Raw genomic sequence first — 27,398 nt, forward strand, 5'->3', positions numbered from 1 at the left:
CCTGTCCGGTTGGCTCAGCGGTAGGGCGTCGGCCTGGCTGCAGAAGTCCCGGGTGCGATTCCCGGCCAGGGCACACAGGAGAAACGGCCATTTGCTTCTCCACCCCTCCCTCTCTCCTTCCTCTCTGTCTCTCTTTTCCCCTCCCACTGCCGAGGCTCCATTGGAGCAAAGATGGCCCGGGCGTTGGGGATGGCTCCTTGGCCTCTGCCCCAGGCGCTAGAGTGGCTCTGGTCACAGCAGAGCGACGCCCCGGAGGGGCAGAGCATCGCCCCCTGGTGGGAAGAGCATCGCCCCCTGGTGGGCGTGCCGGGTGGATCCCGGTTGGGCGCATGCGGGAGTCTGTCTGACTGTCTCTCCCCATTTCCAGCTTCAGAAAAATACACACACACACACAAAAGAGTCATTGCTTTTCTAAAGAATAACTAAGCATTCCTAAGAGAACTCTACCTGATGAATTTTCAGAAAATATCATAAAATACAGATAAAATAGGGGCTCAATAATACTATACTATAAATTCTGGAATATGAGACCTATGACAAATAGATTAAGAAAATTTAAACATCTGTAAAAGATATAAGCAAAAAGATGTTACTATCAACAAGTGCAATCCATCTCATTCAGATAAACTTAGCAAAAAAATTAGCTTATCAAATTGTAAGGGGTGTGCAATGAGATTGTCACCACAAGACAGCTGTGCATTCTTGGTAATTGTTAGTCCAAAAGAATTTTGTTCTTGATTGTGGGTGTGCATGGAAAGTTTAAGATCTGTACTATTGTTTTTACAAACAGGACAAAAGTACGCTAGAAGAGATACAATGATCTCTCTCACACATTTCATATAACTGTTGGTATTTTGGCCAGGACTGCATCTTAGATTAGAAGTCATTTCCTTGGAGATGCTGCCTGTGCCCCAAATTGAAATTAAGAATCTTTCGTTTGTGTTCATAGCCCAATGAAGCACCTTTTTAGTGGTTTACACCCCATCAAACTGTGAGATCTTTGAGACTATGTGTATCCTCTTTGCTATTATATCCCAGTGCATAATATACCACTGGGCATACAGTAAATACTTGTAAATATTTACACGCTGTAAGAATAAACATAGTAATGCCTGACCAAGCGGTGGTGCAGTGGATAGAGCGACAGACTGGGATGCAGAGGACCCAGGTTCGAGACCCCGAGGTCGCCAGCTTGAGCCCAGGCTCATCTGGTTTGAGCACAAGCCCACCAGCTTGAACCCAAGGTCGCTGGCTCCAGCAAGAGCCTACTCGGTCTGCTGAAGGCCCGTGGTCAAGGCACATATGAGAAAGCAATCAATGAACAACTAAGGTGTTGCAACGCGCAATGAAAAACTAATGATTGATGCTTCTCATCTCTCTCCGTTCCTGTCTGTCTGTCCCTGTTTATCCGTCTCTCTGACTCACTGTCTCTGTAAAAAAATTTAAAAATATATAAATAAATAAAAGAATAAACATAGTAATAACTAGCACTTTCTGAGCATTTACTCATGACAGGCACAGTATTAAGCCTTTTACAAATATTAAATCATTAAATCCTCATACCAACACTATGAAATAGGTACCATAATTTCCACGAGACAACATAAAAAAGCATCATATCTACAGTCAATAATACCAGTATTTATTTGAACCTAGAACTGTCTGATTCTAACGCCTGGGTTCTTAGTGACCAAGCTCTGCACACTCACTGTTTTAAACTATGATGAAGACTTAGTATACCTTCAGACTCCCACTGGCTCTTCTCCATGGTTCTGTCCTTTATCTAGAATTAATAACTATCTTTTCCAGAATAATTTCCTATATAATACAGATAACAGTTTAAGTAAAAATACAGCACTACAGCTCTTTATTATAAGAGGACTTGAAGAGGCACAAAAATATCGGATGCATTTTGATTTTTTGCAAGGTGCTGGGAGCCTAAGGAGAGACAGGAACAAAAGCAAAGTTTTCCTTTAGGAAAACCAACTTCTGGCTGTTATCAAATTTCAGTTTAACACAAATCATTTAGAGCCAAAGATAGAGCTATTTTCTAAAAAGTTTAATGATCTTTTAATAAAAAAATATAACATGGACAAATTATTGCTGTGTATTATGACTTGTTACCATAGAATTTCAACAACCAAAGATAATCTTAATTCACATAGTGTACTCAATTTGTTCCCTCCAAATCAGATTCTCTGCATGAATTCTGATTTTCTGTTATTAGTACCTTTCCTAAACACTTAGGTTTTCCATACTGGATTGGTACTGAAGAGTGGAGGGAAAGACAAAAAATCTCATCTCTACCCCTCCTACCAGTTTGTCACGGCTTCACCTTTATATCCTTAGTTACAGTACTTGTGTTCAGCTAGTCTTCAAGTGGTTCTCACTGACTGCTGTTCTATGAATCAGTGGTAATTTTGATGGAAGGAGGTGAACACAGGGTTTGCCTATGTCATAATGACAGGAAGTATGTTGTTATTATTCTTATAGGTGCTAAGTCTTCAACTTTACTTGAAGAATAGTTTCAGATAACTGTAAGAAATGTGGAAGTAAACATTAGCAAAAGCATGTAAATTGTAAACAAGAAATGTGAGAAAAGAATGGGAAAATCAACCTTATTGGTATGAAAAGTTTATATTAGAAAATAAAAAGATATTTTTTTATGATAGGCAGAGTTCAGACAGATTACAGAAGACTAAAAAAAGCACACAGGACAGACTTAGATTAGATAAGATGGGCAACAGGGAGCCATTAAGTGTTTTTAAGTAGAGTAGTAATAGTGTTCTAGAAAGATCAGTCTGGCCACAGTATTTGGGACATTGAAAAAGAGAAAATCGGAAGGAACAAAGATGAAATGATGGGGACTACGATTTGGGTGAACGTGGAGGATTAAAGAGGAAGAAGAAATGTTGAAACTTGCAGTGGAAGATAACGAAGACCTAAATACTGAGATTAGATTGGTGGGAGGGGTGGAACTGCGGACCAGCGGGTCCTACTCTCATGGTGCGGCAAATCGGGAGGGAGCTCTGGCCCCATAGCTCAGTTAGTTAGAACATCCTCCCAACAGAACAAAATTACGATTTGATGCCCAGTTAGGGCACATACATGAATCAACTATGATGGCATGAATAAGTGGAACAACGAATTGACCTCTCTCTCTCTCTATTCCACTCTCTAAAAATCAATTTTAAAAAGAGGACCTAAGAAAGGATTTGTGAGGGATACCTCGGCTGCAGAGTGTTCTCTGAGGAGTGAGGGGTCTTGGCCCCACAACAAGTAGGTCAGTAGAGGGCAACTGTGCTCAGGACAGGAGTCCTTGTAACATCTGGGTGTGAAAATCAGCAGGAAGTGCATCCGAGTGAGAAGAAGGGCTGCTGGAGGCCAAGGCATTCCTCTTGAGGGGTATGCATGGACTCACTCACTCACAGACTTAGTCACTCCAGGCTCCAGTGCAGGAGCAGCAGCTGGAAGAATACCAGGGACATAGAGGGAGGAAATGAACTGATTGGCTTCAGGGAAAGGGCTGGTGGGGCAGGGGACAGGAGTCTGGGCAGCTGTCTCTGGAGACTGAAGTACTGATGGGTACATTTCCTCGCTGAGCCCTTCCCCCAACCAACCAGCAAGAGCAGGCATGTTCCAAGTCTAAACTCTCCACTAATTTGGTGAACACCAGTGTCCCAATCACCTGGTGATTCCCTGAGACCTCACCCTACTCAAATCACATACTGGACCCAAGCTGCTCCCAGAGGCTTTTTTTCCACACATGTAGCCTACCTTGGCTCCTTGTAGACTTTCCTAAGATCTCTAAAGGTTGCCAATCCTCAAACAAGCAGCATCTGGCCTTGGTGTGCCCTGTACCTCTTACTAAGTAGCCCCAAGCCTGGCACAAGGGGCAACTGGTCTCAACATACATTGCAAGTTCCATCAGGTGGCCTCAAGCCTGGCATAAATTGTGGCCACTGTGGGCCTAAACATAACTTAAACTAAGTGGCCAAAAACCTGGCACAAAAATGGCTGGCTTCAGCTCACATTCTGGTGCCCATAAAAGGGCCCCAAGCCCAGCGTGGCAGTCAGTGTCGGTTCACAGAATAGCCTCTCCCAAGCACCTCCAAACTGAGCAAAAGCAGCAACCAACCACAGGTCACTTTGTAGCTCCCACTCTTAAGCTCCAAGCCAGGTACAAACAGTAGCTGACCTTGGCCTGCACCAGAGCCCCTCCCAAGAGCCTCCAGAATCAACAAACCTGGTGGCCAGCTTCGAATTATGCCATATCAGCACCCTAACAACTTCACAAACAACCACTGAAGGGCAGATCTGGCTGGCATCATAGTCCTACTATGGCCCCACTAAAGCAACTGCTGCTCTGTGGGGTGGTCTGCTATGGTCACAACTAGTCCTCAGAGTCATTTAGCCTGAGGGACAACCCCATACATTGATATCCCAATAACAATCAAGGCTCAACCTCAACAGAAAGGCACATACAACACACACAAGAGACACACCTGAAGCACTTAGCTGAAGACAATAGAGAAACTGCACCACTGAGCCTCACAGAACACCTACTATATAAGGCTACTCCTCCAAGACTGGCAGACATAACAGATCTACATAAAACATATAAACAAACACAGGGAGTCAGTCAAAATGTTAAGACAAAGAAACATGTCCCAAATGAAAGAAAAGAACAAAACTCCAGAAAAAAAATTAAATAAAATAGAAACAACAAATCCACCAGATTCAGAGTTCAAAATACTGGTTATAATGATGCTTAAGGAACTTAGAAAATAAATAGGTAACAACATGAACAAAGAGATAAGAAACTTAAAAAAGAGTCAGAAATGAAGAATACACCAAAATAAAGAATATATTGGAGAGAATCAAGAGCAGATTATGTGAAGTACACAATCAGCAATCTGGAAGACAAAATAGCTGAAAACACCCTATTAGAACAGAAAAAAAATTTTTTTAATTGAGGATAGCTTAAGGGACCCCTGGGGTAACATCACACATATTAACATTCACATCATAGAGGACCCAGAAGGAAAAGAGAGCAAGGGAACTGAAATCGTCTTTGAAGAAATAATTACTAAAAGCTTCCCTAACCTGGTTGTAGAAACGGATATACAAGTCCAGAAAGCACATAGAATCATAAATGTGACAAATCCAGAGACTCACACCAAGACACATCATAATTAAAATGACAAAGGTGAAAGACAAAGAATCTAAAAAGGTGCAAAAGAAAAGCAGTTAGCTATTTACAGGATATCTTCCATAAGACTATGAACTGATTTCTCAATAGAAACTCTGCAGGCCAGAAGATTTCAGCCCAAAATATACAAAGTGATGAAAAGCAAAGAGCTATAACCAAGATTCCTGTATTCAGCAAGGTTATCATTTAAAATCAAAGAAGAGATGAAGAGCTTCCCAGACAAGAAAAAGTTAATGTATTTCATCATCAGTATACCAGTGGTATATGAAATGTTAAAGGACCTTATTTAAATAGAAAAAAATAAAAAATATGAGTAAGAAAATATAGGAAAAAAATTGTCACAAAGGCAAAAAGTAAAAGCAGTAGATCAACAAACTATAAAGCTAGTACAAAAGTTAAGAAACAAAAATAAAAGATGATGTTTAATTACAAAATAAATTGAGTCTACATACAAGCACATACAATAAGTAGAAAATAATGACAAAAACATAAACGTGGAGGGGGTGAATAAAAATTGCAGTGATTTTAAAATGTGTTGGAACTTAAATGTCATCAACTTAAAGTAGACAGATATAAATGTAGCTTGGTATATATGAAGCAGATGGTATTACAAACCAAATATCTATAAGAAATAAAGAGAAAAGAATCCAAATACAACACTAGAGAAAGTCAACACCATACAAGAAAGCAAAAGAATAAAAAAGGAACAGAGAAGAAACACAAAAACAATCATAAAACAATACTTATCAATAATTACTTTAAATGTAAATGGACTAGATGCTTCAAAGATGCAGTATGGCTAAATGAATAAAAAACAAACAAGACCCATAAAAATGCTGCCTACAGGAGATCTGCTTCAGATCAAAAGACACACACAGGCTGAAAGTGAAGGAGTGGAAAAATATATTGCTGGCAAATGGTAACAAAACAAAACAAAAAAGGTGGGGTAGTAATACTTTTATCAGACAAAACTGACTTTAAAACATGGGTTCTAACCAGAGACAAAGAAGGGCATTTCATAATAAAGAGATAAATGTAACAACGGAATATAACTTGTAAAAATTAACAGGTCCAAAGTAGAAGCAGGCAAATTTATAGAGGTGGGCAAAAGTAAGTTTATAGTTATACTGTATTACTAATACAATAATTAACAATTAAATAATATACATATAAAATCCCATGTTTTGTGTACTCACCACTGTAAACCTACTTCTGCCCACCTATGTGCATAGAGCAAATATAGACATACATAAAGAGAGAGATCCACAGTAATACAGTCACAGTGAGGGACTTATAAACCTCACTGACATCAATAGACAGATCAACCAGAAACTGTGTCCTTCAATAACAAATTAGACCAGATGGAGTTAATTGATATTTTTAGAGTATATTGTCCAAATGAAGCAGAATATACATTCTTTTCAAGTACACATGGAACATTTTCCATGACTGACCACGTGTTAGGCCACAAAATAAGTGTCAACAAATTTAAGAAGACTGAAATCATATTAAGCATCTTCTCTAATAATAATGGTATGAAACTAGAAATCACTTTCAGAAAGAAACTGAAAAACATACAAATACATGGAGGCTAAACTAAATAACATGCCACTAAACAGTGAATGGGATAACAATGAGAGTCAGAAAGAAATCAAAACATCTTGAGGCAATGGAAAAAAACCAAACAAACGCACAACAACCCAAATCAATACTAAGAGGGAAATTCACAGCAATATAGGCCTACCTCAAGAAACAAGAAAAGTTTCAAATAAACATCTACCTTATCCTGAAAGAATTGGAAAATAAAAAAAATAAATAAATAAAGCCCAAAGTGAGTAAAAGGAAAGAAATAACAAATCAGAGCAGAAATAAACAATAAAGTTTTAAAAAAAATACAAAAGATCAGTAAAACCAAAAACTAGTTCTTCAGAAAGATAGATACAATTGATAAACCTTTTGCCAGACTCATCAAAGAAAAAAGAGAGCCTAAATAAATGAAATCAGAAATGAAAGAGAAATAATAACTAACACCACAAAAACAGAAAAAAGTTATTAGGAAATACTAGGAAGACTTATATGCCAGTGGTAGAGCGTCGGCCTGGCGTGCGGAAGTCCCGGGTTCGATTCCTGGCCAGGGCACACAGGAGAGGCGCCCATCTGCTTCTCCACACCTCCCCCTCTCCTTCCTCTCTGTCTCTCTCTTCCCTTCCTGCAGCCTAAGCTCCAGTGGAGCAAAAGATGGCCCGGGCACTAGGGATGGCTCTGTGGCCTCTGCCTCAGGTGCTAGAGTGGCTCTGGTAGCAACAGAGCGACGCCCCCTGGTAGGCGTGCCGGGTGGATCCCGGTCGGGCACATGCGGGAGTCTGTCTGAGCCTCCCCGTTTCCAGCTTCAGAAAAAAGGGGAAGGGAAGGGGAAGGGGAAGGGGAAGGGGAAGGGGAAGAGGAAGGGGAAGAGGAAGGGGAACGGGAAGGGAAGGGGGAAGGAAGGAAGGAAGGAAGGAAGGAAGGAAGGAAGGAAGGAAGGAAGGAAGGAAGGAAGGAAGGAAGGAAGGAGAAGAAAAGAGGGAGGGAAGGAGGGAGGGCGGGAGGGAAGGAAGGGAGGGAGGGAACAAAAAAAGAGAAAATTATAGGTCAATATCCCTGATGAGCACAGATACAAAAATTCTTAACAAAACATTAACACACCAAATTCAACAATACATTAAAAAGCTTACAAATGATGATCAAGTGGAATTTATTACAGGAATGTAAGGCTGGTTCAATAGTTGCAAATCAATTAATGTGATATGCCACATAAACAGAATGGAAAATAAAAATCATGTGATCATATCAATAGATGTAGAAAAAGCATTTAATAAAATCTAGCACCTATTTATGATAAAAACTCTCAACAAAGTGAGAACAGATTGAACATACCTCAGCATAATAAGGACTTATATGACAAATCAACAGCTAACATTATACTCAACAAGGCAAAGCCAAAGCATTTTTCCTAAGAAACATGACAAGGATATTCACTTTCATCACTTTTATTCAACATAGTATTGGAAGTCCTAGCCACAGTAATCAGACAAAAAAAAAAAAAAAAAGAATGAATAAAGGGCATCCAATTTAAAAATAAATAAGTAAAACTGTCATTATTTGCAGTTAACATGATACTATATACAGTAAATCCTAAAGGATCCACTAAAAACTTAAATTAATAAATGAATTCTGTAAAGTAGCAAATATTAAGATACAAAATTAATATACAGAAATCTGTCATGTTTCTATATACTAACAACAAACATTTAAGAAGTAGAAATTAAGAAAACAATCCCATTTAAAATTACATTTAAAAAATACCTAGGAATAAATTAACTAAAAAAGTAAAATACCTATACTCAGAAAATTGGAAGATACTAAAGAAATTGAGTAAGATACAAATAAAGAGACGCATATACCATGCTCATGGATAGGAAAAAATAACATTGTTAAAATGTCCATAACTACCCAAAGCAATCTACAAATTCAATGAAATCCCTATAAAAACACCAATGACATTTTTTACAGAAGTATTGTAAAACAAAGTATCCTAAAATTTATATAGAACCACAAAAGACCCCAATATCCAAACCAATCTTGAGAAAGAAAAAACTTAGAGGTATACTACCTGGTATCCAACTATACTACAAGGCTATAGTAACCAAAACAGCATCACTGTCATAAACACAGACACATAGACCAATGGAATAGACTACAGAACCCCAAAATAAACCCATTTCTATATGATAAATTAATCTATGACAAAGGAGTCAAGAATATACAATGTTGGGTAAAGACAGTATCTTCAATAAATGGTGTTGGGAAAATTGGACAGAAACATTAAAAAAAATTGAATCACTTTCTTACACTATATACAAGAATAAACTCAAAATGGATTAAAGACTTACACTGAAGACCCAATACCATAAAACTAGAATAACACATAGGCAGTTAACTCTTTGCCACCACTCTTAGTAGTATTGGGGGGTGAGGGTAAATGTCTCCTCAGGCAAGTGAAACAAAAGAAAAAATAAATGGGACTATATCAAACTAAAGAGTTTTTGTACAGGAAAGGAAACCATCAACAAAACGAAAAGACAACCTACTAGATTGGAGAAGACCAACAATACATCCAACAAGGGGTTAATATCCAAAATACTTAAGGTATTCACACACCTTAAAAAATATTTTGATTTAAAAATGAGCAGAGAACCTGAATAGACATTTCTTCAAAGAAGACCTATAGATGGCCAATAGATGCATAAAAAGATGGTCAACATTACTAATCATCAGAAAAATGCAAATTAAAACAATGAGGTATCACCTCACACCTGTCAGAATAGCTTTCATCATTAAATCAACACACAAGTGTTAGAGAGGATGTGGGGAAAAGAAAACCCTTGTACATTGTTGATGGGATTGCAAATTGGTGGAGCCACTATACAAAACAGTATAGAGATTCCTCAAAAAAATTAAAAGTACAACTACCATATATATGACTCAGTAATTCCACTTCTGAGTATTTATCTGAAAAAACCCAAAACTCTAATTTAAAAGATAAATGCACCCGTAGGTCTTGGCTGGATAACTCAGTTGGTTTAGAGCATCAACCTGAAAAGCAAAGGTTGCAGGTTAGATCCCTGGTCAGGGCACATACAGAAACAGCTTAATGTTCCTGTCTCTCTCTCTTTCTTCCTCTCTCGCTGAAATCAATCAATAAAAAAAATTTTTTTAAAGAATGAAAAGATATATGCACCTCTGTGTTTGCTGCAACATTATTTACAATAGCCAAGATATGGAAACAACTTAAGTGTTCATTAGCAGACAAATGGATAAAGATGTAGTGTATATGTACAATGAAATATTATTCAACCATAAAAAAGGGAGGAAATCTTGCCATTCATAACATGGATGGACCTATAAGGTATTATGCTAAGTGAAATAAGTGAGACAGAGAAAGACAAATACTGTATGTTTTCACTTACATATAAAATATAAAAATCAAAATAAATGAGCAAACAAAATAAACAAATTCATAAATATTGAGAAATTGATGGCTGCCAGATTTAGAGGCTGGGGGAAGGATTAGAAGATGAGAGGAAAAGGTAAAGGTATTATTATATACAAATTGGCATTTATAAATAAAAACAGTCACCGAGAAGTAAAGTACAGCATAGGGAATAGAGTCAATAACATTGTAAAAAACTATGTACGGTGTCAGATGGCTACTAGACTTATCCGGATGATCATTTCGTAAGTTATGCAAATGTGTAGGCAACTATGATGTACGTCTGAAACTAATAAATGTCAACTGTAATTGGTAAATTAAAAAATTAATAATATCCATATTTTTTAGCACTAAGAACCATGCATAGTTCTAAATACATTTTATACATTAACTCATTTGACTCTCAAAATAATCTTATGAGACAATCATATAAAAGCTTCTCCTAATATTCAAGCCTACCCTAGTTTTCTCCTCCTATATTTGCAATAAATACCACACTACTAATCTTTACTAAGCATTTACTATATGTACTTTGAAGAAGAAAATAGGCAATATTCATGACATAAACTGGAAGAGCACTGGGTTTGGAGCAAGTATACACAGTCATTGGGTGATATTAAATTCAATTAGTCAAACATTCTAAGCCTCAGAATTTTCATCATATCACATGAGCATAAAAATACCCATTTCATAGAACTGTTGTTCTAGGCAAGTGCTTGGTGAACTATAAAATATAATGCTAATGTTAACCAACATTTCCACCAATTACCATGGACCAATTACTGTGTTAAGAGTTGAGCTATGGAGAATTTAACAATGCATGAGTACTGCTCTAAAGAATCCTATAATCTGGCACCACACAATTAAATACTTAATTTTCCAATAACTGTTCATGTGCAGCACTTTGTCCTAGTCATTTAAGAAGAGAGTTTTGGTAATTTTTTTCTTTTTTTCTCCAGTTTTTTTTTGTTTGTTTGTTTGTTTTAGGTGAGAGGAGGGGAGACAATGAGGCCGACTCCCACATGCACCCCAACCGGGATCCATCTGGCAACCCCATCTAGGGCTGATCCTTGAGTACCAAGTTATTTTTAGAGCCTGAGGCTGATGCGTTCCAACAGAGCTAACCTCAGCACCTGGGGCCATGCTCTAACCAATGGAGCCACTGGCTGCAGGAAGGGAAGAGGGAGAGTAGGGGGAGAGAGGAGGAAAAGCAGATGATCGCTTCTTCTGTGTGCCCTGACCAGGAATCACACCCAAGACATCCATAAGCCAGGCTGATGCTCTGTCCACTGAACCAGTGGCCAGTACCTGGTAATTATTTTCTAATAGCCCACGATATAAGGCATATAATAGGCCCAAAAATAGATGCTGATTGATTTAGGGGGGAAAAATCTAATACATTTCTATTTTAATAAAATATTCACATAATCACTTTTGTGACTTTTAAAATAACTTTCAACTTAAAAACTGAGTCAATGACTGTTATAATTATGTATAATAATACTTCTTACTCCCTCCCTTTCTCTCTGTCATCTGATTCTCCTCCCCCCCAAAAAATTTTTTAAAAAGTTAACTTGCAAATGCTCTTAACATAAACGAAAATAAAATATGCTCCTTACCTAAGTGCAGAGAATGTAAATCCTTTCAAACCATCTTTGCACCTAAAACAATAAAAATTTATAATGATTAAATAACACGTTTGAGATATAAATAGTATATTAAATAGCTATTAAAATTTTTCTGAAAAACGATTTTCTAAATGGTCAAACAACAATGAAGCAAGCTATCTTACACAAAATAATTAAAATAATAATGTTTTCCTATGTCATATTTACGTAACTTTGGACTCAATTCTCGGATCTGCGGGTTAAAGAGAGATTTAAATAAATCTTCTAAGGGTTCCATGTGACCTTGAAATGTAGGCTGGAAGTGGACCATTCTCCATTCTATCCAATCCATAGGGGAGCAATTTGTTTTGAAGTAAAAGGACATATACACCTGCTGGGTATTATGTATAGGTCAATTCAAGGTCCTGACTTCTCCCTATTTATTAATTCAATGAATGCAGAGCAATGTAGAGTTGGCAGGCACAAAAAAGCTTCAAGTTTAGTTCAACAGTTTTAACTTCTGAGTAAGCCCAATCAGATAACATAGCATGGGAACAGGGGAGAGGACAGAGAGAGGATTCTAAACAGTATTTACTGAGTGCTTCCCTATTTACTGCTAGGCATAAATCTGGGGGGAGGGGCTCTTTATATGTGCTGTATTAATTATATCACAACTTTATGAATAGTTGTTTCTCTATTTCATAGCTGAGTAGAGCCCCTCTCCCAATCAAATGCAGCAACTTCCCAGATGTCATGAAAGAAACAGTACAGTAGTCAGAATTCAGCGGGAAAATATGTTCCTCTAACTTAAAAGTTATGGTTTTCCTCTTATACCTTCTTCTGAGAAAATGTATTCCTTTTAATTAGGAAAGACAAATTACATAAAAATTAAGAAAAAAAAAGACTGTCAGATCTACAAAAACTATTTTAACAAAATTTTTAAATGAGGATACTATACTGGTCTTAATGGTCTACTTTATAGATATAATCAAGTTACTAAAGAATCTTTGACTATAGAGTATCAAAACCCCTTGGAGAAACTATAAAGATAGGCCAATATAATGATGTTTTACTATATGTTAATATGACCCTGACTATTCTTGGATAAAAAGTACAACCTCAAATCTAACTGAGGAATTCTCTCTGTATACCTTTTATATAACAAGTCACAAAGAAAATGCACAAAAATATAAGAAACTACCTCACAATTTTATTGGAGGACATATAAAAACTCAGAAAGAATTTAATCCATGTGTAGAGATGTTTTAAAACATTAAGCATTCATTTCAATTAATAAGCAACATGATCTACTTTGTGGTCATGTTAACAGTGAGAAATGTAACCACAAAATTTAGCTAACACACTACATAATTACCTACAGAATGAGGGTAAAGGCAAGAGAATTCATATGTTAGGCTGCAAATGTGCATGGGAAAACTATAGCATTAAAAATCTTAAACTTATCTTTTTCCATCTGAAGAAAGTGTTTCTCAGTAATTTAAAACTCATAATTAGGTAATTCCTAGATAGGTATGGTAGTGAGGAAGTAGTAGTCTATTGACTGGATAACAGAAAGCAGCAGATTGATTAAAAGATTATATACAACTGGGAACAAATTTTGGCTTTAGTATGTTATTGTTAAAAAATAGTCATTTATCTTTGTGCAGTGCTGAATAGACAAAGGATTCTGACAACTTGGTCTAGTCAGGATTGCATATTGTGACCTTCAACAATAAATCTAATTGCAGACCAAACATCAAAAAGTAGCTTTCAAATATAAAAGGGCATATACAAATGAATTTGCAATTTCATTATGATGGAAGTTTGGTTCTTTCAGCAGAACCCTGTGGGAAGCACTTCATATTGATAAAGTCTTAGCCCAGATTCAAAAGGGGCTATTCTTCTTTCCATTCATGTGTATAAGGTCTGTTAATGTAATTGAGGGTCAGATGCCTATGTCAAAGGAACAAAAACGTAATTATTCCCATAAAAAGAATCTTTAAAATAGTAATACTGTCTTGTATTTTGACACCAAGAGTATTGTTCGAGTTCTAACCTATGACACACTTTGTATACTCCACGTTAAATGTAAAAAGTATGATATAAACATCAAGTTTATAAAAGCAGACCCCATTAAAAGGTTCCTCACAATTCCATAGATTCAGTTATTATAATGTAAATTAAATCACATCTCCATTCATGTATTGAGGCTCACTGATTTATTCAACAAATATTGACTGAGTGCCGCCTATGTATAACCACTGGTTTAGGTTCTAAGTGAACAAAAGAATCCCTGCTTTCAAAAGGCTGACATTCTAGGGTGGGGAGAGAGAGAATTTAAAAAACGAGTATGTCATGTGATGATAATTGCTATGGCAAAAAGAAAGAATAAGAGGAGAAACAGTGATGGAATCAGGCCTTATCTTTTTACACAGTGTTGTCAAGAAGGGCCTCTCTGAAATAAAATTTGGTAATCTGATCAGAAGACTTACTGAATTGAGGGAAGAGCATTTCAGTCCGAAGGAAGAGCAACTACAAAGCCCGATATGAGGAGTCCGCATGGTATGTAAGGAGAACAACAAGTAGACTACTGTAGCTGGAGCAAAATGGGGTGGGGGCACAGTGGAAGGAAATGAACTCACAGTGATAGCGATGGAGGGAGACAGTGGTCTACAATTCTTATAGGGCCCTTTAAGCAGGTTAAGAACTTTGGAAGGTTCTCAGCAGAGGAGCAACAAGATCTGTTTTGAATTTTAAGATAATCACTTTGGCTGCTGGTTGGGTAATAGACCACAGGAGGGCCCAGTTAGAAGCAAGGAGCTAATTCCCAAAATGACTGTGGCTTGACTAGATCCAGTGGCAGAGGTGGAGAGGAGTAGTAAGATTATGAATGTATTTCAAAAGCACAATTGGCAACATTTCTTGATGGTTTCAATGTGGGGTGATAGCAAAAGAGAAAATTTGCCAATTACTGAAATATTTTCAGTTTGAGCAGATGGAAAGATAAAATGCCCATTGATTGAAGTAAGAAACAGTATGGGAAAAACAGGTTTCAGGAGAAAATCAGTTTTGTTTTAGACATGTTAAGTTTGAGATGCCTGTTAGCTTTAAATGGAAATGTTAAGGAAGTAAGTAGCTGGTTATAAAGGTTTGGATTAAAAAATTAAGTCGGATTCATATGTAAGTAATACTTAAATCCATGGGACTGGTTACAATCATCTAGACATTAAATGTCGATAGGAAAATACAAAAGAACTGAGTATATTTTATTCCTCCAAAATTTATAGTGCAGAAAATCTCTTCTATATAAGAAAAAAATAGTTTCTCTTCCTAATATCACTCTCTTATATTGTCTCATGTTTATTTTTGAGTGTACAAAATGTATTTAACTGATATGTACATAGACTTTTCTATTGAATTTAGTCTATGCAAATGACAAATAAGTAGTATGACCCAATCCATAGTTACTGAATCTCTCTATATTTGTAAGGTTCTCTGCTATGTATGACATAATAACAAAACCAGGGAAGACAAGGAGGAAAAAGAATTTGCTACATTATATCAAAACAACTTAGCTGATATACAACTAATCACAGAAGTCCAGGTTGGAATTAAAAGACCATGTACAAAAAAGTCTAAAGTTTAATATTGTTATTAGAATAATATTTTTGGTAAAATGCCAGTGGGGGGAAACCTACAAAGAAAAAAATAAGTTTTTCAATTAGAAGTGTTGTAAATGATAGTTAAAAAAAATTTTTTTTTTTTTGCACAAAAGAATTATTTTCCGATGTTTAATTTCCATGAAATTACTTCCATGAGGTACTTTCAACTTTATAACAACATTGTACCAGCAGATGTCACTAGTAAACCATTTTTGGAAAAATTTGTAGTTCTTTGATGTGCTTTTGTATCAAACATTTTATTGAAGGTTTTCCCTTATAAACACATTTATAGGTATTCAAAATGTTGCTAATCTTAGTTAAATTGCATTTACTTCACCCAAGTAAATATTGTAATATTAAACTTTAAATGATAGGTGATCCTATTCTGTAGGGGAGCAGAATTTGCCACAGCAAAACATGCCTTTTTGGTATATTTTCTTTTAATTGAGGTAACAGGTTAATAACATTATATAAATTTCATGTGTAACTCAGTGTCTGAGAAATCTAGTTTCCTTCCATTACCATATATTTGACCCTCTTCCCCCAATTTACCCCTTCCACACATACAAATACTTCCTTCCCCTCCAGTAACCACCATTCTGTTGTCTCTATGTTTGTTTTTGTTTTGTTTTGTTCATTTCTTTTCTTTTGTTTTGTATTCCACATATGAGTAAAATCATACAGTTATAGAAAGTGGTCAAAAAGATATAAGTTTTTAGTAGGCTATCTATTAAATAGGATAGTTAAGAGGCATAAAGGAAGACATAACTTCTTATTCTCTGTATTTATATATCATTTTGAATTTATTTACAAGTGTACATTTATATGTTATTTGTGTAGTTTGTTTAATTCAGAACATCAATACTTGAATGTTTAGGAAAAGACTAAACAGTTTAAAAGGTATTCACTTCTATTGTACCAACACAATAGCAGAGAATGTATATCTCAAACTAGTCAATTTTACTAATACTGATGTGAAAGTTATGCTAGAAGTCATAAAATTACTAAAATAAATGGTTTAGACTAGAATTTTCTGAAACTATCATCTCAATGAACATGGATAATTATGTGATCACAATGATAAAAACACTCAGCAAGAATCAACTTCAGAGTTTTTTCCCTCTTGTTTAATCACTGAATTGGTTGGAAAGAAACTCAAATATTGGATAAATATTACATCATTTCTCTTTTTTCATTCAATAATCACTTATTGAGCATCTAACATACAGATGATATAGTGCCGCCAATCACCTTAAAAAAGCAAAGATAAATTGTATACTGTATCTGACTATAAAAAAAGGTGTCTGTAAAGCTATCTGTATGTTTGTCAAATGAGTGAAAATAATCTTGACTAAAAGCTCTACTACACAATTTCTTTTAACAGGAGTGCTTTCTAGGGGCTTACCCACTGTATTTGTGATTTAATTCAGCTTCAAATTTCCCCAGTCCAGCATTTTACACATCATCTGTCTCCTTAAACGATTTGTGAAAAGTAACGTATGTGAAATCACAATTAAATATGCTAAGAGATTGGCAAAAAATAAACACAAGTTGAATTTAAAATGGTTGTGCACATTGATAATTCTTAAATTATTCTCATATATTGATTCTATCATAATTATCTAAGTCAGTCAGTATCAAAAATGAAAGTTATATTCTTATATGTGAAAAGAATTATTTTTAAAAATTCAAGTATATTGTGGGTTTGAAAAGAATGGCATAAAAATTTAATTATAAATTATAGTTACAGACAATAGCTGGATCTTCAAATTTTTTATTTGTCTAATTAGTTATCATTGGTACCGAAAACATAAATACATTTAGAATAAACAAAACTGAAAAGTTTAATCTGAGAGTTAAAAAAAGGAGAACGCCTATCTAGATATTTTAAATTTGATATTCACAGTTGTCTGCAATTTAAAGAAAAATTCATGCAATTTAAGTTTCTTTTTCAGTTAAATTTCTCTTACTTTGCTTTTAAAACCCACATAAAATAAACCACATTCTGATTTTCTTAATCCATTCTCAAATGTTGAGGCTCACCTTAATACTCAGTTATAATTTAGTAATTAAAATTTGATCAACAACTATAGCTTTTGATTCACATCTATTTTTCGTAAGGATATCAACAAGTTTAACAGGGAATTCATTTCACTAATTATTTTTGTTTCGCTTTTTCAAAAATCTTCATTGTTCTAATCACATGTATACTCCAACAGGTTAAATCAATCATTTTTATTCACTACTCAAAAACTGTAGTGAGTGATTAAAATAAGTTACATTGCTTACATATACACAACAGGTTTTTCCTAAGTCTACTATTGTTTGAATAAAATAGACTGAGAGAGTTCAGTTTCAGACTGCATATGGCACTTAATATAAGAAAACAAGATAACTAATGCTATGTTCCTATTTTAAGAAAATTCACATACAAAAATCTAAAGTTAGAATAGCAGCAAATTAAGAAATTTGGGAAAGATTATTTTGTTACCTTCATGAACACATTATATATCTACAAAATAATTTCCAATTGGATTCCTTTAAATAGTGAAGTCTCCCAGTGCATTAAAATTATTTTTTTTTGTATTTTTTTTTTTTTTTTTTTGGTATTTTTCTGAAGCCGGAAACGGGGAGAGACAGACAGACTCCCGCATGCGCCCGGCACGCCCACCAGGGGCGATGCTCTGCCCTCCAGGGGGCGATGCTCTGCCCCTCCGGGGGGTCGCTCTGCCGCGACCAGAGCCACTCTAGCGCCTGGGGCAGAGGCCAAGGAGCCATCCCCAGCGCCCGGGCCATCTTTGCTCCAATGGAGCCTTGGCTGCGGGAGGGGAAGAGAGAGACAGAGAGGAAGGGGGGGGGGGGATGGAGAAGCAGATGGGCGCTTCTCCTATGTGCCCTGGCAGGGGATCGAACCTGGGTCCCCCGAACGCCAGGCCGACGCTCTACCGCTGAGCCAACCAGTCAGGGCCTAAAATTATTATTTTTTATTCTGGTAAATATTTTACAGCACATTTATTTTATACAGAATGGAACACTATTTGTTCTAAAGAACCTAAGGAAAGTTGCTGAAGCAGGCAGCAGTTATGGGTAATCAAGTGCGATTGTAAGTCCCAGATGAATACGGTGCACTTTTTTCTGGTGTGTCCTAAATAGAAATTGGAAACATTTGGATTTAAATTTACAGTAACAACTCTAATAGAATCAGGTTTCTTCTTAAAACTTGAAGAGACTAGAACTCTTTTGCTTTAAAATCCAAACTAAGGAAGGTCACACTCCAAGTTGCCATCAATTGCTAAGGAACCAAGAGTCACCTTCAGACTGTGTCTAAGAGAAATGTTAATTAGGATGAAATTCCCTCTCAGAATGAACCTAATCAAACCTGAAATGTCATGTGTTTAGACTTGACAAATTAACTATGTATAGGCAAAAACCAAATTTAAGATCAAAGTGGTATTTTATGTAAATCCAAGAAAAAAACTTGCCTTAAGATCTAGCATTGCTATGAACAAAAATTATTTACATTAAACAAAATTATAACCACAATACTGAACTGATCTATTTTTAAAGACCTCAAGGCTGGCAAGTATTTTTATTTTTTCCCTTCCTATAATGCTGGTGAAAAAGTTTAAACCAAATGTTTTAAATTATACAGAATCTTTGAATCAACATAAATTTATTTGCAAATACATGTTGGTATCTATGTCATTAAAATAATACGATGGTGTCAATATTCTTGCTGTGGTTGTGGAGAGAGGCTGAGGTGGCCAAGTTCCCACGCAAGGCTGAGGGACCTGGACCACGAGGATGTCTCTCTTTAGTCTGGGCTACTGTCCTTGGCTGTGAGCAAGAGGAAGCTGCAGCCCACCTGAGCTGCCCCCAGCCTAACCCTTCAGCAGTAAACAATATAAAACAACTTCCTAAAGACAAGCCTGAAAGTTTGTGTCGGAACCAGAGGTTGTAACTTTCTTATATGAGATTCTGATGAAGTTGTTCAAGATGGAGTCAGAGTGTTCATGGAAAAGAAAGCACAGCAAACACTTTTTATGAACTATGTTGAAGACAAATTATTGAGTGAGTTTGTGTTCAATAATATAAATGTCAAAGGAACTTGTGACTACGGAAAAAGCTGCAATTTTGACTCCTCGGGACTACTCTGGCTGTACCCTTCAGGACAGCCAATGGAAGTCCTGGACTTACTCAAGAAATCATGTGACTGACCTGTGCTTAAGATTTCTAATGCATGGCTGCCTTATGAGGAAAATAAAGTGATCTGTTTTGAAAATAAAGCCACTGTGTTAGGTTTCAGAAGTAATATATATATTCTTTTAGAGGAGAGAATGCGAGAAACCATCAGTCTGTTTGGTTCATTTTTCTGATCTATAAAATCTTACCCTGCACTTAATTTTCTTCTATCCTTCCTCTTAGAACCAGTTTCATGGCAGATGCCTGCTTGGGAGGATTTCAGGAAACACATTCTCTCCAGACCATTGTCGAACAGTTCAAACGTACATCTCCAACACAGATTGATGGTTCTTAAACTTCATAGGCAGAAAGTCCTGACTGCTGTGTTGAGATGGTGGTGCATTATTTTTCTACATTTTTATCCAAAATTTCATTATTAGATGCCTCATTTGCTCACCCTTTAGCAGCATCAGACATTAGAGGAAAGTACCAAAGATATCCTTGAACTACAGTGCAGAAAGGCTTTGAGTGATGGCATTAAGAGGTAAGAAACACTTCGCGCACCATTTTCATTCATTTCTTTTGCCACCCGGAATATTTTACTCAGGGCAGGATCTCAAGCAGACTTAGATCCATTTATTTGAAAGGTCTTTTACAAGCCATCAAGCCCACCTTTTCAGTTTTGTGTCTGAGGAAGCAAAGTCCCAGGGAAGCAGAAGACCTTGTGTCCATCTGCACACTGCAGAGCAGGCACTGCTCACACCTCCTCCTGTGACACCAGCCCAGCACTCGGAGGCAGGCAGGCAAGGTAAACGGTCAGTCTGGCTTCTCTATCTGACTGACATTTCAGTAAGATTTCTATGTAATTTGATGGAGATCATGTTTTTATTCTGAGTGAAAGGAATCTTATTTTTAAATTCATTTATGTGAATTACCATGTTGTTTCTTTTAAACTATGAAGCACTGGTTTCTACTAGACGGAAGATATTGCAGCAACCCAGAAATACCCATAGGAATGTACTAGTAATTGTGAAGCAGAACATATGGGTCTTTTCTGAAAATTCCCAATATGCTCACACTTTCTGGACCTTAAGTCCAATTGCTAAAATTTTTAAATCTAATATTTTAACCTAACATTTTAAATTTTTCTTTTTAACAGTGGACCTTTCATCATTTAATAATTGACTTTTCTGGCTCTGACATATTGTTTTATAAGATATATAATTTTCTATAAAGCCTTATGAATCAAAGTAGCTGAGCTCCTTGATATTTGTCATATTTATTAAAGCACCTGTCACGAGATGTACCAAAACCTAGAGCTGTAGCTTGATACTCACGGATTCTATTAATATAATTGTCAACCCACTTATAATTTATGCAGTTCTGAATATTATGATTGAGTTGTCAATTAAAAAATGTGGCCTCCTTGTGCTCATAAATAATAATAGTAATACAGCAATTGGCTTTCATATTGAACAAAATAGTAGCTATTTTAAACTATAACATTAGACTATATATTCTCATAAATTTATGCTTGTTTATTATCAAAGCTCAAGTGTAAATTAATAAAATATGCATCTCCATGGAGCAAAAATATTTTGGAAACTTTTGTAAAACTACTATTTTCCTTTTAATTAATTAAAATTTTTTATTACATTTTCTTGGGTAACACTGGTAAACAAAATTATATAGTTTCAGGTGCATAATTCTACAATACATCATCTGTACACTGCATTGTGTGTTCTCTACCCCATCAAGTCTCTGTCCTTCACCATTTATCCCACTATACCTTTCTCTACCTTGCCTTCCCTCCCCTACAATCACTACAATAATTAACTAATAGTTACAAAGTATCATAATCCTAAAAGAAAAGCATTCACCTCAATGATAGAAATTGGGGAAGTTAACACATATTGGAATCTTGCTGGCCTATAGATGGTACTTGAAAAATAATATATTGGAACTAAAGTAACCTGTGAGACTTATGTTTTACAGATTAAGAAACCAAGGCTCAAGGAAGTTAAGTGATCTGCCAGGAAGCAGAGTTTGGTCTCAGACATCCTTACACAACAGTAAAATCATTTCATATCCCAATCATCTAATTGTGACTGCTGAGGTCTCACTGTGGTCACTGTGGAAAGGAAATACTACAGAGAAGTAGAAGGACCTTGGGCTGTAGAAGAGAAACCACAAATCACCTGAATGAATAGAGAGCAATGCTCTTCCAATTGGTATTATGCAAAGACTTTACCAGAGACATAGGGGCATGGATGGTTTTAAAGGAACCAATTTCCAATTTCTTACTTCCACGCGTCCTCTCTGAACATAACTGCCTGAATATGTACTCTGGTCAGGAATCTATGCTGGCTTTCCTTATCCACCTCCTCCTCACAACAGCTATTTTTCACTTCAGTCTCTCCAGTCTCCTGGACAATCATAAGGCCTAACCTTGGTATTAATTTGCCACCTTTAGAAACTTCCAAAAGCACCTCAATCCCAGACATGACTACAAAAAAACAGTACTGAATTGAAGCTTCATTGTGTTTCATACCATATACCAAGTAAGAAACTGAACTTCTGTAAGCAATTCATGAGATCACTTTTCCCTTATCTGTCTCTGTAGAAAACTGTATCACTACCTTCAGACACATTTCACATTTCCTCACCTGGTCCTTGGCCATCCTGGTCCTTCCAGGATGCTCTCTTCAACCACCCTCCTTTTTCAAGAGAAGTCCTGCCAAGTCCATCAGGAAGGGCAATTTCTCACAGTTACATGTGACTATCTCCGAAAATCCTGTTGTTCTTTGGGGAGGTGGGCAGGGGAAACTTATTAACTTGAACAAACATCATAGTAGTTTTCAAAGTTATCTAATCTACTCTACTAAATTTGGGTTTCTTACGGCATTTTATGTGTCTATATCCTAGAAATCAAAAGAGTAATTTATAAAGTTTACTTCTTTAATAATGAGGCTGGGAAATATTTTGTTGTTATGGCATTTACTGAGCAATTTGTTTATCCAGGAATATAATTTGACAGGCTCTACAAGTCAGGAAAGGCTAGACTAGTGATTCTCAAAGTGTGGTCCCTGGAACAACATCAACATCAGATGGTAACATGTCAAGAATACAAATTCTTGATCCATACCCCAGACCTACTAAATTTAAAAACCCTAAGAGTGGGGACCAACAATCTGTACAATCTATGTTTTAAGAAAATCTCTGCATGATTCCAATGCACACTCAAGTTTGAGAATCACTGGGCTAGGTTATGTTGCAGTAGTATAATTTCCATGGTTTTCCATAGCAACACTTTATTTCCTGCTCATGTTACATGTCAAACAAGGTTGGCTATGGCTCAACTACATGTCACCTTTATTTTGGACCTTAGGATTATGGAAAAGCATCTATTCAGATCTACTGATTGTTAGAGCAGAAAAAAAAACAAAAACCATATAGGACATTAGGTCCTGACGCAAAGCTTCTGCTCAAAAGTAAGCACAAATCATTTCCATGCATATTTGATTAGCCAAAGCAAATCTAAGGCCAGGCATGATGTCAACAAGGGCAGGGAAGTATAATGCTTCCCCAGGGAGGGCTAGCAAAGGTTTTTGAAGAGTAACGTAGTCTGCCATTTAGGCCAAGCATATTACTGTTGAAGATCAATTGTATTTGTTTATGATAGTTAAGAAAATTTAAAGCACAATTTCTTTTTTCCTCCCAAATCCTTACATCATTTAGTCTTTTTCACAATAACACCAATATTTCACTTTAAGTTTGATAAGCTTAAAAACTTTTGTTACTGGTTTCAGAAATAGGCTTGTCCTACAACATATTAATATTTTACAAGACAGCATAGACATGTGTATTCTGAGTTTTTTCTAATTACTAAAGCTTTCCAAAATTTCACATCATTCAACTATAAATCCCAAGTAATAAATATGCATAAATATTCAATGCTTTAAGGATAATAAAAATCTGTTGCTTGCTAGTCACCATCCAATCAAGAATTCATCTAGGCTAGCTCTGTTACAAAGAGTAACTTCATTTCTGGGAACCATAATGTAGTTCTATATATTGCTTTGTATGTACACAATACAGTCCCATCATCTAGTTATTATGAGAATAGGGAATGATGAAAAACAAGACTATCAATAAGTCATATTGAATGCAACAGTTATACACTTTTGTGTAATAAATCTATCTCTAGAGAACTATGAAGCAAAATTTACACATTCATTCATTTGTTCCATAAATAATTATTAAGCATTGATACAGCAGGGTTAAAATGAAGGGATATAAAGTCAAGCAAGCAAGTCGTTTAAATTCTGTGTCTGTCTCTCCATATTTAAAATACAAATAATAAACCAGTCTCGTATGAATATTGCACTATGTGCTCACTCAACTATCATATATTACTACTGCTTCTGCTATTGCTACAACAAACAAAATGGCAAAGATAAAGGTATGGCAGTTACTGTCTTTAGCATTGAGACTATAAAGAAAATATAATACTGTTGTTCCTGACCATATCAAGTTCATAGGCTTAATCCCTGAGGTGAAACAGTGAGCTACAAACTGCAAGAAGAAGTACAGATAGCATCTGCCATGAAATTAAAACCAGTATCTAAAAAGGTCCAACATTACAGCCCTCCCTCCAAAGATACAAAGAGATATACTCATATTAGCACATCATTATTTACAAATCAAGGACAACAGTACATGTGACATAAACTGGCAAATGAAAAATTGGCCTGACCTGGAAATGAGTCCATTGACATGTGAATGCATCAACAAACTGTGGCATACAAGGAATCCTACTCAGCAATGACAAAGAAAAAATGATAACTTACTCATCAAAATGGATGAATATCCCCAAAATGTGGGGGAAGCCAGACACATAAGTGCATGCTATGCAATTCCACTTATATGAAATTCTAGGAAAAAGAAACCTAACCTATAGTGCCAGAAAGCAGATAGATGTGACCCTGATAGCAGAAATGGAGGCAGGGTCAGGAGGAACTGATTGCAGAAGAACACAAGAGAACTTTTAGGAGTAACAGCTAAGTAACTCGGCCTCATAGAGCTTCAGTTTCCCCAAGTGTGAAATCAAAAATTCCTTGCCACAAGAGGAGTGTTATGAAAATGGGTCCCTAAACTCCTTGTCCTTTCTGTGAGGATCTCATGGGAAATCTTAAATCAGCCTTACAGCTCCACTTCTGTGAATTTTGGGGGGACAGCTGGGCAAGAGAGGAAACAATAGGAAATTAGTTATAGTAATACCATGATATTTCTTGAGAAACTTTAGAAAAAAAAATGTTAGCTTCCCTCAAACTTTATTGAAAGTGAAATTTGACAACAGGTAGAAAACTAGAATAAAAAGGTTTTGATTCCTCAGACTATTTGGAAAACACCTAAGTTAAATATATATATATATATATATATATATATATATGCTTATCTTAAAAAAAAGGAAAATCCTATCTAGCCATACTAAATGAGGAACAGGAAGGAATTAACTATCATACAATATGTTGCACCCATATTCTTTCTTTTTATTTCCTTTTTATTGAATTTATTGGGGTGACACTGGTTAACAAAATTATACAGGTTTCAGATACACAATCTCATAAACCATCATCTGAACACTGTATTGTGTGTTCACCAGCCCAAATCAAGTCTTTATCCATCACCATTTAGTGCCACTACACCCTTCTCCAATCCCCCAACCACACTTCTCACTGGCAATAACCACACTGTTGTCCATGCCCAGGAGTTTTTTCTTTGTTGCTCAACCCTTCCACACCCCACTCAGTACCCCCCCAGCTGTCAGCCTGCTCTCTATGAGTCTGTCTCTATTTTGCTCTATTTGTAAACCCACATTCTTCCAAAAAGAGCCATTAGTATTGCAAATAGAGTTCAGTAAACAAAGGTAAAGCCATCTGGAAGGTATTTCTTAGATATCAATTATGTAGCACTGATCATTTTAAAATGCAAAACAAAAGACAGCTACTCCTACTTGAGCAATGTTATTTACTTTATCAGCGCCAATAACATTAATGACTCAGAATAGTCTTAAGATTATCATGAATTTCAACAGAAATGATTGGTTCACCTATAAATAGGTCAATAGATATATATTACCTGATATACTGAGAGGTAATATATCATTCTTTTTCTTCTGGTGAGCATTCTTCTCCCATATCAGACTCCATAACTGATTATGATAAGACAGAGTCTGAGAATTGCATTTTTAATAGTCTCTTCCATGAAATAGTTAAAGACAAAAAGAATTATGATTCTGAGCCTTAGTTTCTCTAAATATATAATGAAAGGACTGAATTGAATGGTCCTTAATATTACTCACAACTTTAATATTTTAATACAAAATATTATCTACAGCATTTTATTATTTGCTCAAATAATATTATCTACTCAAACAGTCCCAATATGATTCTAGGTCTCATATTAAAATACTATAAATGGATCAATCCTAATTTTGTATGAGAAGAACTGGAACATTCAACTCTACAGACCACTGAAGATATCTCCTTATATGTTCTTAGTAGAAAAAAAATCCTGTATAATTAACATTCTACCCAAAATAAGAGAACTTCTAATATATGGTGAACAAACTAAATACCCAAAAGTTCAAAACTATATTTTACCTTCAAGGTAGCTTGTCTACTTCTATTAGTCTATAATACTTCCATATGTAGAAACTACCTGAGTTCTGTTGAATTAAGTGCGGCACATAACTAAAGTATATTTACAGAGTACGTTTACAGCACAACTGTATTTGTCATAAGCTGACTTTGCAACATGCTCTTGCTTTACCAGCTAGGAAAGGAGGAACGTACATATGCAGTACTTTACAGAAAAATTCCCTAGAATATTTAATGTATATGCGATCTAATAGTTAATAAAGAAATTTCTTAGAACATTTAACAAACATACATTAAGAAACATTTAAAATTATATAAAAGATGCTAACAAGACGTATACAAATACACACACATATAGTCACACAATACACATACTTCTTTTAGGATTATATATGTTCTTTTTAAAAGATGTACAAAACTAATGTATGGGTGCAATCTAAGTAGTCCTATTTACATTTTAATTCCCTCTTTGAATAACATCCTGGCTAGTGTCCATTCCTTGTAATTTAATATTTTCCTTTGCATACGTAAATTAAAATGATGCTTAGACAAAAGCATATTATTACTTAGAAGGGGAAGGGATAAACCAAAAAATATATATACATAACACATAAACACATCCAACAGAGTGGTGATGGCCAGGGGGAAAGGAGAGTGGGAAGTAGGTAAAGGTGGGCAGAGGTTGGGTAAATGGGGACAGAAAGAGACGCTGCTACAGGCGGAGGGCGTAGAATGTGGTGGGCAGATGGTGGTTTGTTAAGCTGTGCATTTGAAACCTATATGGTTTTGCAAACTAATGTCATCCCAATGCATTCAATAAAACAAAGAACATTATTATTCAGATACGTAAAAACTAACTTTCTGTTCCATGCTACATGATTAGGGATTCCCTGTGGGACTTGGCAATAAGGAAAAGTGGGTGAGACACTTTAAAATCCAAACTAGCTTGGCTTTTGTCACTCTGAGACTATAACTTGGTGAAAAACGTATTTTGTCTTCCAACAATCTTTTATGCAGAGGCTATATTTTAGGTTTTCAGTA

General features: G+C 35.9%; 1 protein-coding gene across 3 annotated transcripts in view; it reads right to left on the reverse strand.

Annotated features, from left to right (window-relative positions):
• Nucleotides 1-27,398, reverse strand: part of TMEM135 (transmembrane protein 135) — a 368,866-nt gene that overhangs the window by 20,795 nt on the left and 320,673 nt on the right. For all 3 annotated transcript variants that reach the window (XM_066248597.1, XM_066248596.1, XM_066248595.1), the window contains one exon: nucleotides 11,864-11,905. In XM_066248597.1, the coding sequence (XP_066104694.1) occupies nucleotides 11,864-11,905 (42 nt within the window). The remainder of the gene's footprint in view (nucleotides 1-11,863; nucleotides 11,906-27,398) is intronic.

Source organism: Saccopteryx bilineata, chromosome 1, assembly GCF_036850765.1.
Source record: "Saccopteryx bilineata isolate mSacBil1 chromosome 1, mSacBil1_pri_phased_curated, whole genome shotgun sequence".
Taxonomy (NCBI): domain Eukaryota; kingdom Metazoa; phylum Chordata; class Mammalia; order Chiroptera; family Emballonuridae; genus Saccopteryx; species Saccopteryx bilineata.